Below are 17,029 nucleotides of genomic sequence, written 5' to 3' on the forward strand. Positions count from 1 at the left end.
CATTGCCCACTTTCTGTACATATTTGTTAACCTCACCTTTCTGTCTTTTCTTGTACTCCTCCCAGTTATATTTACTTCTTCCCTGCAAATGCTATATGTATCTTTCCCTTTTCTTTTCCACAAGAAATATAACTTCCTCATTCCACCACTTATTGCCCTATCTCATATGTCCACTTTCTGCATGCCATGCACTTCAGCTATGCATGGGAACACTGCTTCCCTAGTACTTTTCAGTGCTCTTCCATTTTCCTGGTTTTATGTAGAGTACCCTGATGCTATTCTTCACTGAATTTCTTTTAGGATGTCCACACAGGCTGCTTTCTCTTGCTCATTCTTTTTCAACATTTATTTCACATGTATGTCATTTTCTCTTTTCCCTAGCCTCATCACCAACTCTCATACTTGTCTCCACAAAGAAAGGATCAGATGTTTTGCTTCATTATAATTGATTTTATATTTTGTTTATCTTTTGTCCATTATCCTGTCCATGGCATTGCAAATATTTTAATTGTTTTTCCTGATATTGTGAAAAGAACACAAATTCATTACTAAACCATAGTCTTTACAATGTATAATTATAGTGAAGAATTAGTTTTGAAAATTATGAATTTAGAGTGATTCATTTCAGTTGCAGAATAGTGAGGATTTCACAAGTAGTTACATAGTTAAGACATTGCTGATTTATGTGAATTTACTGCATTTTTATGTAATTTTTTTGCTTAGTGTCATAAGTTTATGAACTTTTTGTGCAGAAACATGATTCTTTTTGTCAGGCACAGAATTTCAGTGTGACTCAGATAGGCGATGTTTACCCACCTCTTGGCGTTGCGATGGTGATGCTGATTGTGATGATAAGTCTGATGAACAAGATTGTCAGAAGTACACATGTGAAGCTTGGCATTTCCCATGCAGAAACAAGCAGTGTATTTTTAGGTAAAAATATGTTTTTAGTTGTTATTTCTAACTTCCTTGTTGTAGATGTATTTTCATTGGTATAGTGACTTGCACATAATGTAATCCAAATATTGCATTTCTAGTTCTGTCCCCATTATCTTACACTTGTGAATCCTATTGAAGATTAACTTTATAATAATTATTCTATTTGAAAAGGTCTTTTTAAGATCTAAAAGGACTCAGTTTTGTCAGTTTTAGTGATACAATATTTGAACCTGTAGGTCATGGTTATGTGATGGAGAACCAGACTGTGAGGATAGGTCAGATGAAGTCAACTGTACAAGTGTGAACAGCACAACACAGCATCCATCCATTCCGCTTGTTCCACTGTTTCCACCATCAAATTTTAATTGTACTCCATTGATGTTCCGGTGTGAGAATAGCCACTGTATTCCATTCTGGTGGAGATGTGATGGATTAGACGATTGTGGGGATTCTTCAGATGAAGATGGGTGCAACCACCCGGATGTTCGCAGCAGTACTACAACTGAATCACCATCACAAGAATCAGATTTACACACATGTCTGAAGGTATTTTGTTTAGGCATATCATTTATCTACTTTTTTTTTAGTTAGTCCATAATGTATAAACTACTTGCTGAAAACAGAAGGATTAGTATGTGGCATTTATGGATCTAGTGAAAGCATATGATAGTGTTGATAGAGATCCCTTGTGGAAGGTCTTACGAATTTATGATGTGAGAGATTTTTATCCAGGGTGTAAGGCATGTGTACAAGTAGGAGGAGAGGAGAATGAGTGGTTCCAGGTGAAGATTGTTCTGTGGCAGGGGGTATTTTGTGTCACCATGACTGTTTAATTTGTTTGGAGGGGATCGTAAGGGAAGTAAATGCAAGTGTTTTAGAGAGGAGGGTGGGTATATAGTCTGTAGAGGATAAGGGGCTTGGAAAGTAAGTCAGTTCTTGTTTGCTTATGACACAGCATTGATGACAGATTTGAGCGAGAAACTGCAAAATTGGTGACCGAGTTTGAGAGAGTATGTAAAAGGAGGAAGTTAAGAGTAAATGTGAATAAAAGTAAGGTTAGTAAGTGTAGCAAGGCTGAAGGACAGGTTGGTTGGGGTGTGAGTTTGAGTCCAGAAAATTTGGAGGATGTAAAGTTTTAGATATTGGAAAGTGGACATGGCAGTGAATGGAGCCATGGAAGTGGAGGTAAGTTAACGGGTGGGTGAGGGAATGAAGGTTATGGTAGCATTAAGGAATGTGTGGAGAGAGAGTTATTTGGAAGGGTGAAAATGGGTACCTTTGAAAGCATAGTAGTCCTAGTGCTGTTGTATAGATGTGAGGCATGGGCTTTAGATGAGGATGTGCAGAGGAGGGTGGATGAGGGTGTGATCAAGTAAGTAATAAAAGTTTAGTGAGAGTTGTAGTGATAAGAAGAGTGGGTTGAAAAAACTGAAAAGGATGTGCTGAAATGGTTTGGGCATATGGAGAGAGTGAGTGAGGAGACTGAGGAAAAGGATTTATGTGTCGAAAGTGGAAGGGACAAGGGAATGCAAGGATGAAGTAAAAAGATTTTGAGTTATTAGGTCTTGAACATGCAAGAGGGTGAAGGGCATGCATGGGATAGAGTGAATTGGAATTATGTGGTATATAGGGGATTATGTGCTGTCAGTGGACTGAATCAGGGCATTTAAAGTAGTGGAGAAACCATGGAAAGGTCTGTGGGGGCCTGGTTGTGGTTTCTTTGTCTTTCTCTGGTGTTACCTCTTGAATGTAGGAAATGGCAAACAAGTATGAAAAAGGACAAGGATTTTGAATCCTCAAATATAATTATAAGGTGGTAATTAGTCCTTTGAGGATGATATTTGTTGTGAAGAGGGTTAATTGATTAAGGAATTATAGGGTAATAGAGAGGCATATTGATAAAAAGAGTATGGATGAGAAATCCTAAGAGGGTGTGCCTAAAAATGATGTCAGAAGTGGAGGGGACAAGGAGAAGGAGGAGACTGAGTTACAGATTGATAGACAGAGTGGAAAAGTTTTATATGCTTGGGGTCTAAATATGCAGAATTATATACTTGGGGTCTAAATATGCAGAATTATATGCTTGGGGTCTGAATATGCAGAAGGATTTAAATCATGTATGGAATACTGAGTTGAAGTGATTTGATACATGTTGTGCTGCATACTTTTGACAGTTCTACTTTATCTTGAATCGATATGGACTGGTGTTAATATTTGACACCACAACTGACACTCTCATATGTCTTAGAAGCCATAGCTAGGGTTAAGTTTAAGCAAAATAAGCTATGAATCTCACAGAATTGCAGTATCACCACCAACAAATGCAGTGTAAAGAATGTAAATAAGTGTGCCCACACACAACACCATCTGTTGCCGCCCAGTAAACTAGTCTGGTGGCCGCGGTAATTTCAAGTTCCTTCACGTAATTTTGTCCAGACCAAAGGAGGTACCGAACCATCGGTTGCCAGAAATTTGGTTATGTGCCTGTATATATGAAATGTAACCCTGACATGACAGTCCTTGATTCTAAAAATTACACTCATGGATTTTCTCAAACACTTTTACAGGCAGAGGTTCGGAGACTGCATAAGAGATTATCTGATTATGTAACAATATCCTTTCAGCTCAGTGATAGTACTACTTGGACTGGAAAACCATCTAGTTTTTCCTTGATGGCTATGATGTCTAGAGGTGACTGAAGCCTTATTTTAATAGTTTCTTTGCTTTTTTCATGACGATGATGCTTATAACACTTTTGCTTCCTATAAGAGTGCCCCTCAAGAACTCTACTCATGGGGTTATTTAGTTGACAGGTAAGAAGTAAGTGTTGTTGGCTGAAGGTTCTGCATACAAATGCATACAGCTTAACGACAAATGGAAAAGAACTGGAATTCAAGGATCATGTAAGTGGTTGCAACCCTGACATTGTGGAAGTGGTGGAGATGAAATTCACAAATGAACTGAAGGCTTATCTGTCTAAAGGGATACATGATAGCAAGGAGGGACAGAAACTAAAGAGTGGGGATTAACCCTCTAAATGAGGAATTCCATTCTCCTCAGACAATACATAGTATGTGAGATTATAGTCTCCACAAGAAAGAATTTGATGAATACAGTTTAAAGTAAGGATTTCATTCATCACATTTTATTTGTGGAATAAATCCATTTACTCCCTTATGGTGGGGATATTGTATGCATGGGAGCTTGGCATGGTCATAGAATTTTGATGACATGATTTGCCATCTTATTTTCCCTGCAAGATTGAAAGTAGGGTTATGCAACTTTTGCTTGCTGTTATTGAGTTCTGTGATATTTTAGCAATTTCTTTTCCAGGTGGTAATTTCCTCCAACAGTAACTAACCATGCTTCATAAGAAGTTGTCCAAGGAAGTAAAGGCCCATATTCTTACTTGGAAGCTAGGATGTGTGTGTGTGTGCAAAGGAGATTTCAAAGCGTACTTGTTGGGATAAGTTCACTATGTGGACACTATTTTTCTTCTTTCTAACATCATCCCTCCCAAAAAGGAGTCCAGTAAGGTGATTGATAACCTGATGAACTGTGAAATGTTGAAAAATCCTTCCTTATATGGTACCTGTTGCCTTTCTGGAGAGAAAGATGCCAGTGTGCCTCTAGATCAGTATTGAAGGTACTTCATTTTTGCTTTTGTAATTAGTCTTTTGATGGGTACGCTGTCATATTGTGGGATGTGCTGCAGAGGAGTTCTGAAATTGAAAAACCATGTCTTTCAAAGGCAGTGTCTACAGTGCATTGTTTCCCCTTCTTTTCTTACACTATCCTGCCTTCCCCCCCTTTTTTTTCCTCAGAATCTTCTGTATTTACTCTGACCACTTTTGGGTTGACAACTACAATCTGTGAATTCTGTGTTGTTGATTGGCCAGGAGTGACTGGGTCAGTGATGTCATTTCTGTGATGGTTTCATATTGACCAAAGACAGCTTGAGATGAGTGACCTGTGCTACCATGTTTAAGTAGCAAGCAAACGCTAGGGAAAGCTAGCACTTCTTCATCAGAGATACTAAGGGTTGGAAGGTCTTGAATTTGACTTTTCATACAGATAACCAAGAGAATATCTCTTGCTTCCAGGACACTGCCAAGGAGAGAACAGGTTTTTCAGTATCTGAACTTACATTTTTTTTCAGGACCAGTTCCAGTGTAAGTCAGGCTCATGCATCTGGGAAACATGGGTATGTGATAAAGATAAGGATTGCGAAGGTGGAGAAGATGAAGAAAATTGCCCTGAAACGATGTTTTGCATTGATCTAGATGACTTCAGGTGCAGACGATCTGGTGGATGCATCTCCAGCAGTCGTATATGTGATGGCCAGAAGGATTGTGCTGATGGGTGAGTAACTGTATAGTTTTTCATTTTTGTATGTGTTTATGAAATATATGATACCCCTGGGATAGGAGAGAAAGAGTAGATCCCATGTATTTCCTGCTTGTTGTAGGTGACTAAAAGTGGTGGGAGTTGGGGGTCTAGAAATCCTCACCTCCAGTTTTTACTTTTCCAAAATAAGGAACAGAGAAGCAGGCCAAGTGAGGAGTTTCCCTTTGAGGCTCAGTCCTCTGCTCTTGATGCTACCTCGCTGACACCGGAAATGGCGAATATGTTTAAAAAAATATGGTAAAGTTAAGGCTGATTCCTGCAGCACTTTAGAAGCTTCATGTGTCTATCTTAGAGTTCTCTGATGAAAAAACTGTGATTTGGAATTGGTATGCTGTTCTCCATATATTTTTTCTCTTACATACATATTGCCACATTGAAAGTCTTCCAGCCAGAAACAGCCAATTGTGTGGGTTGATTGTTGATAATTGTCAGACTATAACAGGCTCCTAGATGTTCATTGGTATCACAGCTTCAGTATGTATTTTGCCACACTCCAGGAAGTTAAAGTAGGTTGGATTTTGCCCAGAGGCAGTAGTGAAATAGGTCTAATTGATAGTGTTACAATGACATGACTCAAGACATTCACTGAGAATCAATCACTTTCCTCTTTTCCTACTTGTACACATGCCTTACATCCTTGATAAAAACTTTTCGCTACTTCTAGCAACTTGCCTCCCACACCATATATTCTTAATACCTTTCACAGAGCATCTCTATCAACTCTATCATATGCCTTCTCCAGATCTGTAAATGCTACATACAAATCCATTTGTTTTTCTAAATATTTCTCATCTTCAAAGCAAACACCTGATCCACGTTGAAATGTATAGGTATGTATATGTGCATGTGTGGACGTTATGTGTATACATGTGTATGTGGGTGGGCTGGGCCATTCTTTCGTCTGTTTCCTTGTGTTACCTCGCTAAAGCAGGAGACAGACAAAGTATGATAAATGAATAAATAATTGATATCCACATTTTTATATTTGTTCTCCAGAAATTAGACTTTTGTAATTGGATGTTATTATTATAATTACTAGATTTGGAATATGCTGCTTTAAGGTACAATTAACTTTATTCTTACTTGAGGTAACTTTGATTTGTTTATTTTGGTTTTGTATGAACAGAGATCAGTTGAAGAGAAAATGATTTGCAGTGTCAGTTTTTTTATTACAGGTCAGATGAGGAAGGTTGCGTTACTGGAACTAGCCCAGTAATTGATTGTCCACCAGGTTACTTTGTGTGTGATGGTGGTGCTTGCCAGGCATTGTTTAAGCGTTGTGATGGCAAACATGATTGTAGGGATCTGACAGATGAACATAACTGTACTGCTGGTGATAAAAAGGTTTGTAGTAAAACTATCACTTTGTTATACCCTTATCCAGAAAGTGGGAGCTTTTCTTTTGAGTCACATTGGAGTTTAGTGTATTCATAGATAGCATTCTTCACTTTTGTTATCTCACTTACAGTGGGATAGATAACTGTTTTCATGCAGTCAGTAAGTCCTAACATTTTCATAGCCAACAAGGCTAAGAAGAATTACTCTTGTGTATTCTAAGAATTCCTTATTACCCTCTATCATTAGAACAGTCACTCTAATTTGAATTTGATGAAAAATCTTATGCAAAATAAGATTCCTTATGTTAATAGAAAATATAGTCGTAAGATTTTATTTTCTTAAACTTTTATTTGGGATTTCTTGCATAGTGAAGTAATGCCAGGTACAGATAAAGAACAACTTTGTTTGCTCACATCCACTCCCTGTTTGTCATATATAATACACCAGAATCACATCCTCACTCTCCATCTACAGCCAAGAACCACAGACTTATTTGTGGTTTCTGCTGACTGCTTTGTATTCCCTGGCTCAGCCCAGTGACTGAACATTTCCCCCTTTATACCTCATTGTTCCCACACACCCTGCTATATGCATGCCTTATACCTTCCTGATCAAAAAGCACCTTTCACTCCATCCTTCCACCTCCTCCATGGTTTCTTCCTTCAAGTTGTTCCCTCCAGGTTAGGCTCTCCTCACTCATCCTTTCCATATGTCTAAACTACATCAACTCTTTGATACATTTTGATGTGTACTTATAGAATGACCTCCCTCTTACTTTGTTATTTCGTATTTGATCCCATTTCATTTTCCATTCAGACTCACACTCCAACCAGGGTGTCTCTCTCAACTGCTAACCTTAATAACCGTACTTTTATTCATATTTATTCTCAACTTTCTGTTTTCACACACTTCCAAATTCAGAAACCAGCTTCTGCAATTTTGAACTCAAACCAGCCATTGGAAATATTTCATCAGCAAATAGTGATTTACTTACCTCCCAGGCCCCCCAACTCCCAACAGACTGTAGACCAGCCCCTCATTCCAAGACCCTTGAATTCACCCCACTTCACCACCCCCATCCATAAACAGACTTCTCTGTTAAGGTGACATCACACATCACTCTCTTGATAGAAAATCCTTGCTTTTTTAAGGAGTTTTCTCCATAACATATATTTATAACACCCTTCACAAAGTATCTTATTAACCTTATATGCTTTCTCCAGATTCATAAATGCCACATACAGGTCCTGCTGTTTCTCGATGTTCTTCCACAAATACCAGATCCACACATTCCTTACCACTCCTGAAACCACAATTTTCCTTTCCAGCCAGATGCTCTGTGCATGCCATTACACTCATTGTCACCACTCTCCCATACACATTACCAGGTATGCTCAACAAATTTATACCTCACAAATTCAAACATTTGTTCCAGTAACACTTTTCTGCATACAATTGTGCCATACAGGGGTTTTTGCCAATCCCCAGGCACCTCACCATGAGCCATACATTCATTAAAAGTTCTTAATAACCAATCATTAAAACAGTCACCCCTTTTCTTGAAAAATTTTACTTAGTCCTATCTGCACATGCTGCTTTGCCACATTGTTTCGTGTCCCCACATCTGCCACACTATCATCTAAAATTTCAGCAGTCCTCAAAGATTCTCATTCCAACTCATCACCTCTTCTTTATCATAAGATGTTTGTGAAATTTTTTCTTTATTGTCTTAATTCTTATCAGCTTTTGAAGAGAGGGTTGAGGGATATTTTGTTAGCATCTGTATCTTGTACTTGGGGTTAGATCTGAGAGTATGATTTTATTTTGGAAAAAATAGATCCTCCAACTGATGTACTTGAATTACGTTGTGAGTCATATGATTATAGCCTTGTGTATGAAGTCTTTATGCACTACATTAACCCTAAGTCAATTGAATGGAAATATTAGATTAATTGGTAGAGTTACTTACCATTACCTATGGAGAGTTTATAATTGTTTGCACCCTTTGTTTTACAGGAATATTTTGTAACAGGTGTTACTGTAACAAAAGAAACAAATACTTCTGTCACTGTGAAATGGGTAGTTAATAATGGAAATGAAATCCCAAGTACTTTGGAATACATGCCTTCTATTAAAGTGAAGACAGCTGTCAGTAATCCCAGCTCCTGGCAAAATATGTCTCGGACGTCAGATACAGTAAGTATTCTTCATGTTCATGTTTACATCTTGTTTTACATTTTATGAATATCCATTGCAGTTGAAGATGGCATGTAGGAGCAAAGCTAAGTAATTCATAAGTATTTGACAAAGATATTTAGAGCATATACTGAATATAAGTATTGAGTTTGCAGTTTACACTGAAATCCCTTTTTTTATGTCCTTTCTTTTCTTTTCATTTGATATGAAGCTGCAGGTGTCAGGAAAGAAAAATGTATTTGAATGATACCTTTTGGTTGAAGCAGAAATGATAGTTGATTTCATGTATATATAGGAGTAGATTATGCATCGCATCAAGATTTCATGTATATATAGGAGTAGATTATGCATCTCATCAAAACACTAAGTGTATAACTAGTAGTTGTGAGAGTGTAAAATTCTCAGCAGATTAAAGGATACTGATCATATAAGTTTCTGAGGTGTAGTGGTGAGTCTTGACAATGAGTTGTACACAGACCCATCAGGGTTTGATTCCTGTGGATGGCTATCAGCTCACAGCCACCTCAGTAGTTCATTTTTTCCTTCGGGTGGTCAGCAGATGAGTACCTGGCATAGCCTGGGATATATATGAATATATTGGGTAAATGTGGCGTGAGGTGGTTTGATCGAGTAAGTAATGAAAGGGTAAGAGAGATGTGTGGTAATAAAAAGAGTGTGGTTGTGAGAGCAGAAGAGGGTGTTTTGAAATGGTTTGGTCACATGGAGAGAATGAGTGAGGAAAGATTGACAGAGAGGATATATGTGTCAGAGGTGAAGGGAACAAGGAGAAGTGGGAGACCAAAATGGAGGTGGAAGGATGGAGGGAAAAAGATTTTTAGCAATCGGGGCCTGAACATGCAGGAGGATGAAAGGCGTGTGAGGAATAATTTGCTGTTAATGGATTGAACCAGGGCATTTGAAGCGTCTGGGGTAAACCACGGGGAATTTTGTGGGGCCTGGGTGCGGAAAGGGAGCTGTGGTTTCAGTGCATTATACACGACAGCTAGAGACGGAGTGTGAACGAATGTGGCCTTTGTTGTCTTTTTCTGGCGCTACCTGACGCGCATGCAGGGGGAGGGGGTTGTCATTTCATGTGTGGCGGGGTGGCGATGGAAATGAATGAAGGCAGCAAGTGTGAATTATGTACATGTGTGTATATATATATATATATATATATATATATATATATATATATATAGAGGTTGAACCATTATGTGACATTCATTTTTCAATTCATTTCAAGCTAGAAGTTTCAGTTTTCTAAATTATTTCTTACATTTTTCATATGTATATATATATATATATATATATATATATATATATATATATATATATATATATATATTTTATTTTTTATTATACTTTGTCGCTGTCTCCCGTGTTTGCGAGGTAGCGCAAGGAAACAGACGAAAGAAATAGCCCAACCCCCCCCATACACATGTATATACATACGTCCACACACGCAAATATACATACCTACACAGCTTTCCATGGTTTACCCCAGACGCTTCACATGCCTTGATTCAATCCACTGATAGCACGTCAACCCCGGTATACCACATTGCTCCAATTCACTCTATTCCTTGCCCTCCTTTCACCCTCCTGCATGTTCAGGCCCCGATCACACAAAATCTTTTTCACTCCATCTTTCCACCTCCAATTTGGTCTCCCTCTTCTCCTCGTTCCCTCCACCTCCGACACATATATCCTCTTGGTCAATCTTTCCTCACTCATTCTCTCCATGTGCCCAAACCACTTCAAAACACCCTCTTCTGCTCTCTCAACCACGCTCTTTTTATTTCCACACATCTCTCTTACCCTTACGTTACTCACTCGATCAAACCACCTCACACCACACATTGTCCTCAAACATCTCATTTCCAGCACATCCATCCTTCTGCGCACAACTCTATCCATAGCCCACGCCTCGCAACCATACAACATTGTTGGAACCACTATTCCTTCAAACATACCCATTTTTGCTTTCCGAGATAATGTTCTCGACTTCCACACATTCTTCAAGGCCCCCAGAATTTTCGCCCCCTCCCCCACCCTATGATCCACTTCCACTTCCATGGTTCCATCCGCTGCCAGATCCACTCCCAGATATCTAAAACACTTCACTTCCTCCAGTTTTTCTCCATTCAAACTCACCTCCCAATTGACTTGACCCTCAACCCTACTGTACCTAATAACCTTGCTCTTATTCACATTTACTCTTAACTTTCTTCTTCCACACACTTTACCAAACTCAGTCACCAGCTTCTGCAGTTTCTCACATGAATCAGCCACCAGCGCTGTATCATCAGCGAACAACAACTGACTCACTTCCCAAGCTCTCTCATCCCCAACAGACTTCATACTTGCCCCTCTTTCCAAAACTCTTGCATTTACCTCCCTAACAACCCCATCCATAAACAAATTAAACAACCATGGAGACATCACACACCCCTGCCGCAAACCTACATTCACTGAGAACCAATCACTTTCCTCTCTTCCTACACATATTCCTGGTAAATTATATGGGAGGGTATTGATTGAGAGGGCCTTCACCCTCTCAATCAATACCCTCCCATATAATTTACCAGGAATACTCAACAAACTTATACCTCTGTAATTTGAGCACTCACTCTTATCCCCTTTGCCTTTGTACAATGGCACTATGCACGCATTCCGCCAATTCTCAGGCACCTCACCATGAGTCATACATACATTAAATAACCTTACCAACCAGTCAACAATACAGTCACCCACTTTTTTAATAGATTCCACTGCAATACCATCCAAACCTGCTGCCTTGCCGGCTTTCATCTTCCGCAAAGCTTTTACTACCTCTTCTCTGTTTACCAAATTATTTTCCCTAACCCTCGCACTTTGCACACCACCTCGACCAAAACACCCTATATCTGCCACTCTATCATCAAACACATTCAACAAACCTTCAAAATACTCACTCCATCTCCTTCTCACATCACCACTACTTGTTATCACCTCCCCATTTGCGCCCTTCACTGAAGTTCCCATTTGCTCCCTTGTCTTACGCACTTTATTCACCTCCTTCCAGAACATCTTTTTATTCTCCCTAAAATTTAATGATACTCTCTCACCCCAACTCTCATTTGCCCTTTTTTTCACCTCTTGCACCTTTCTCTTGACCTCCTGTCTCTTTCTTTTATACATCTTCCACTCAATTGCATTTTTTCCCTGCAAAAATCGTCCAAATGCCTCTCTCTTCTCTTTCACTAATACTCTTACTTCTTCATCCCACCACTCACTACCCTTTCTAATCAACCCACCTCCCACTCTTCTCATGTCACAAGCATCTTTTGCGCAATCCATCACTGATTCCCTAAATACATCCCATTCCTCCCCCACTCCCCTTACTTCCATTGTTCTCATCTTTTTCCATTTTGTACTCAGTCTCTCCTGGTACTTCCTCACACAGGTCTCCTTCCCAAGCTCACTTACTCTCACCACCCTCTTCACCCCAACATTCACTCTTCTTTTCTGAAAACCCATACAAATCTTCACCTTAGCCTCCACGAGATAATGATCAGACATCCTTCCAGTTGCACCTCTCAGCACATTAACATCCAAAAGTCTCTCTTTCGCACGCCTGTCAATTAACACGTAATCCAATAACGCTCTCTGGCCATCTCTCCTACTTACATAAGTATACTTATATATATATATATATATATATATATATATATATATATATATATATATATATATATATATATATATATATATATGTTGATTAGAAAGGGTAGTGAGTGGTGGGATGAAGAAGTAAGATTATTAGTGAAAGAGAAGAGAGAGGCATTTGGACGATTTTTTGCAGGGAAAAAATGCAATTGAGTGGGAGATGTATAAAAGAAAGAGACAGGAGGTCAAGAGAAAGGTGCAAGAGGTGAAAAAGAGGGCAAATGAGAGTTGGAGTGAGAGAGTATCATTAAATTTTAGGGAGAATAAAAAGATGTTCTGGAAGGAGGTAAATAAAGTGCGTAAGACAAGGGAGCAAATGGGAACTTCAGTGAAGGGCGCAAATGGGGATGTGATAACAAGTAGTGGTGATGTGAGAAGGAGATGGAGTGAGTATTTTGAAGGTTTGTTGAATGTGTTTGATGATAGAGTGGCAGATATAGGGTGTTTTGGTCGAGGTGGTGTGCAAAGTGAGAGGGTTAGGGAAAATAATTTGGTAAAGAGAGAAGAGGTAGTAAAAGCTTTGCGGAAGATGAAAGCCGGCAAGGCAGCAGGTTTGGATGGTATTGCAGTGGAATCTATTAAAAAAGTGGGTGACTGTATTGTTGACTGGTTGGTAAGGTTATTTAATGTATGTTTGACTCATGGTGAGGTGCCTGAGAATTGGCGGAATGCGTGCATAGTGCCATTGTACAAAGGCAAAGGGGATAATAGTGAGTGCTCAAATTACAGAGGTATAAGTTTGTTGAGTATTCCTGGTAAATTATATGGGAGGGTTATTGATTGAGAGGGTGAAGGCATGTACAGAGCATCAGATTGGGGAAGAGCAGTGTGGTTTCAGAAGTGGTAGAGGATGTGTGGATCAGGTGTTTGCTTTGAAGAATGTATGTGAGAAATACTTAGAAAAGCAAATGGATTTGTATGTAGCATTTATGGATCTGGATAAGGCATATGATAGAGGTGATAGAGATGCTCTGTGGAAGGTATTAAGAATATATGGTGTGGGGGGCAAGTTGTTAGAAGCAGTGAAAAGTTTTTATCGAGGATGTAAGGCATGTGTACGTGTAGGAAGAGAGGAAAGTGATTGGTTCTCAGTGAATGTAGGTTTGCGGCGGGGGCTGTGTGATGTCTCCATGGTTGTTTAATTTGTTTATGGTTGGGGTTGTTAGGGAGGTAAATGCAAGAGTTTTGGAAAGAGGGGCAAGTATGAAGTGTGTTGGGGATGAGAGAGCTTGGGAAGTGAGTCAGTTGTTGTTCGCTGATGATACAGCGCTGGTGGCTGATTCATGTGAGAAACTGCAGAAGCTGGTGACTGAGTTTGGTAAAGTGTTTGAAAGAAGAAAGTTAAGAGTAAATGTGACTAAGAGCAAGGTTATTAGTTACAGTAGGGTTGAGGGTCAAGTCAATTGGGAGGTAAGTTTGAATGGAGAAAAACTGGAGAAAGTAAAGTGTTTTAGATATCTTGGAGTGGATCTGGCAGCGGATGGTACCATGGAAGCGGAAGTGAATCATAGGGTGGGGGAGGGGGCGAAAATCCTGGGAGCCTTGAAGAATGTGTGGAAGTCGAGAACATTATCTCGGAAAGCAAAAATGGGTATGTTTAAAGGAATAGTGGTTCCAACAATGTTGTATGGTTGCGAGGCGTGGACTATGGATAGAGTTGTGCGCAGGAGGATGGATGTGGTGGAAATGAGATGTTTGAGGACAATGTGTGGTGTGAGGTGGTTTAATCGAGTAAGTAATGTAAGGGTAAGAGAGATGTGTGGAAATAAGAAGAGCGTGGTTGAGAGAGCAGAAGAGGGTGTTTTGAAATGGTTTGGGCACATGGAGAGAATGAGTGAGGAAAGATTGACCAAGAGGATATATGTGTCAGAGTTGGAGGGAACGAGGAGAAGTGGGAGACCAAATTGGAGGTGGAAAGATGGAGTGAAAAAGATTTTGAGTGTTCGGGGCCTGAACATGCAGGAGGGTGAAAGGCGGGCAAGGAATAGAGTGAATTGGATCGATGTGGTATATCGGGGTTGACGTGCTGTCAGTGGATTGAATCAGGGCATGTGAAGCGTCTGGGGTAAACCATGGAAAGTTGTGTGGGGCCTGGATGTGGAAAGGGAGCTGTGGTTTCGGGCATTATTGCGTGACAGCTGGAGACTGAGTGTGAATGAATGGGGCCTTTGTTGTCTTTTCCTAGAGCTACCTCGCACACATGAGGGGGGAGGGGGATGGTATTCCATGTGTGGCGAGGTGGCGATGGGAATGAATAGGGGCAGACAGTGTGAATTGTGTGCATGGGTATATATGTATGTCTGTGTGTGTATATATATGTGTACATTGAGATGTATAGGTATTTATATTTGTGTGTGTGGGCCTGCGTGTGTGTACATTGTGTATGGGGGTGGGTTGGGCCATTTCTTTTGTCTGTTTCCTTGCGCTACCTCGCAAACGCGGGAGACAGCGAAAAAAAAAATATATGTGTGTGTATGTGTGTGTATGTGTGTATATATATATATATATATATATATATATATATATATATATATATTTTTTTTTTTTTTTTTTTTTTTTATACTTTGTCGCTGTCTCCCGCGTTTGCGAGGTAGCGCAAGGAAACAGACGAAAGAAATGGCCCAACCCCCATACACACGTACATACACACGTCCACACACGCAAATATACATACCTACACAGCTTTCCATGGTTTACCCCAGACGCTTCACATGCCTTGATTCAATCCACTGACAGCACGTCAACCCCTGTATACCACATCGCTCCAATTCACTCTATTCCTTGCCCTCCTTTCACCCTCCTGCATGTTCAGGCCCCGATCACACAAAATCTTTTTCACTCCATCTTTCCACCTCCAATTTGGTCTCCCTCTTCTCCTCGTTCCCTCCACCTCCGACACATATATCCTCTTGGTCAATCTTTCCTCACTCATTCTCTCCATGTGCCCAAACCATTTCAAAACACCCTCTTCTGCTCTCTCAACCACGCTCTTTTTATTTCCACACATCTCTCTTACCCTTACGTTACTTACTCGATCAAACCACCTCACACCACACATTGTCCTCAAACATCTCATTTCCAGCACGTCCATCCTCCTGCGCACAACTCTATCCATAGCCCACGCCTCGCAACCATACAACATTGTTGGAACCACTATTCCTTCAAACATACCCATATATATATATATATATATATATATATATATATATATATATATATATATATATATATATATATACAGACTTCCCCAGAACTTTTTTTAAAGAGGAAGTAAATGTTTATAGTTGTGTTACTGGAGTGATAGTTTTCATACATGGTGCTTTGACAAGAAAATAGTGAAATTGGAAAAAATGTAGCTTAGACATTGAAGCTTATTGATACAGTGGTTAAATTGATGAGAACTACTATTGACGTTTGTGTAAATAAATTAAACATTTCCTTTTTCCATTATGTGACATTCATTTTTTCTTTTCATTTCAAGCTAGAAGTTTCAGTTTTCTAAATTGTTTCTTACATTTTTCACATGTATATATATGTATGTGTGTGTGTGTGTATATGTGTGTGTGTGTGTGTATGTGTGTGTATGTGTATATATATATATGTATATTATCCCTGGGGATATGGGTGAAAGAATACTTCCCACGCATTCCTCGCGTGTCGTAGAAAGCGACTAGAGGGGACGGGAGCGGGGGGCCAGAAATCCTCCCCTCCTTGTATTTTTTTAACTTTCTAAAATGGGAAACAGAAGAAGGAGTCACGCGGGGAGTGCTCATCCTCCTCGAAGGCTCAGATTGGGGTGCCTAAATGTGTGTGGATGTAACCAAGATGTGAAAAAAGGAGAGATAGGTAGTATGTTTGAGGAAAGGAACCTGGATGTTTTGGCTCTGAGTGAAACAAAGCTCAAGGGTAAAGGGGAAGAGTGGTTTGGGAATGTTTTGGGAGTAAAGTCAGGGGTTAGTGAGAGGACAAGAGCAAGGGAAGGAGTAGCAGTACTCCTGAAACAGGAGTTGTGGAAGTATGTGATAGAATGTAAGAAAGTAAATTCTCGATTAATATGGGTAAAACTGAAAGTTGATGGAGAGAGATGGGTGATTATTGGTGCATATGCACCTGGGCATGAGAAGAAAGATCATGAGAGGCAAGTGTTTTGGGAGCAGCTGAATGAGTGTGTTAGTGGTTTTGATGCACGAGACTGGGTTATAGTGTTGGGTGATTTGAATGCAAAGGTGAGTAATGTGGCAGTTGAGGGAATAATTGGTATACATGGGGTGTTCAGTGTTGTAAATGGAAATGGTGAAGAGCTTGTAGATTTATGTGCTGAAAAAGGACTGATGATTGGGAATACCTGGTTTAAAAAGCGAGATATACATAAGTATACGTATTTAAGTAGGAGAGATGGCCAGAGAGCGTTATTGGATTACGTGTTAATTGACAGGCGCGC

At 39.7% G+C, this 17,029-nt stretch overlaps 1 protein-coding gene across 3 annotated transcripts in view; it reads left to right on the plus strand.

Moving 5' to 3' along the window:
* The window catches only part of LOC139752080 (sortilin-related receptor-like), a 269,696-nt gene that overhangs the window by 131,773 nt on the left and 120,894 nt on the right, over window positions 1–17,029 (plus strand). For all 3 annotated transcript variants that reach the window (XM_071667935.1, XM_071667934.1, XM_071667936.1), the window contains exons 22-26: window positions 774–933; window positions 1,176–1,485; window positions 5,099–5,301; window positions 6,522–6,690; window positions 8,701–8,880. In XM_071667935.1, coding sequence (XP_071524036.1) covers window positions 774–933; window positions 1,176–1,485; window positions 5,099–5,301; window positions 6,522–6,690; window positions 8,701–8,880 — 1,022 coding nt within the window. The remainder of the gene's footprint in view (window positions 1–773; window positions 934–1,175; window positions 1,486–5,098; window positions 5,302–6,521; window positions 6,691–8,700; window positions 8,881–17,029) is intronic.

Source organism: Panulirus ornatus, chromosome 12 (genome assembly GCF_036320965.1).
Source record: "Panulirus ornatus isolate Po-2019 chromosome 12, ASM3632096v1, whole genome shotgun sequence".
Lineage (NCBI taxonomy): Eukaryota > Metazoa > Arthropoda > Malacostraca > Decapoda > Palinuridae > Panulirus > Panulirus ornatus.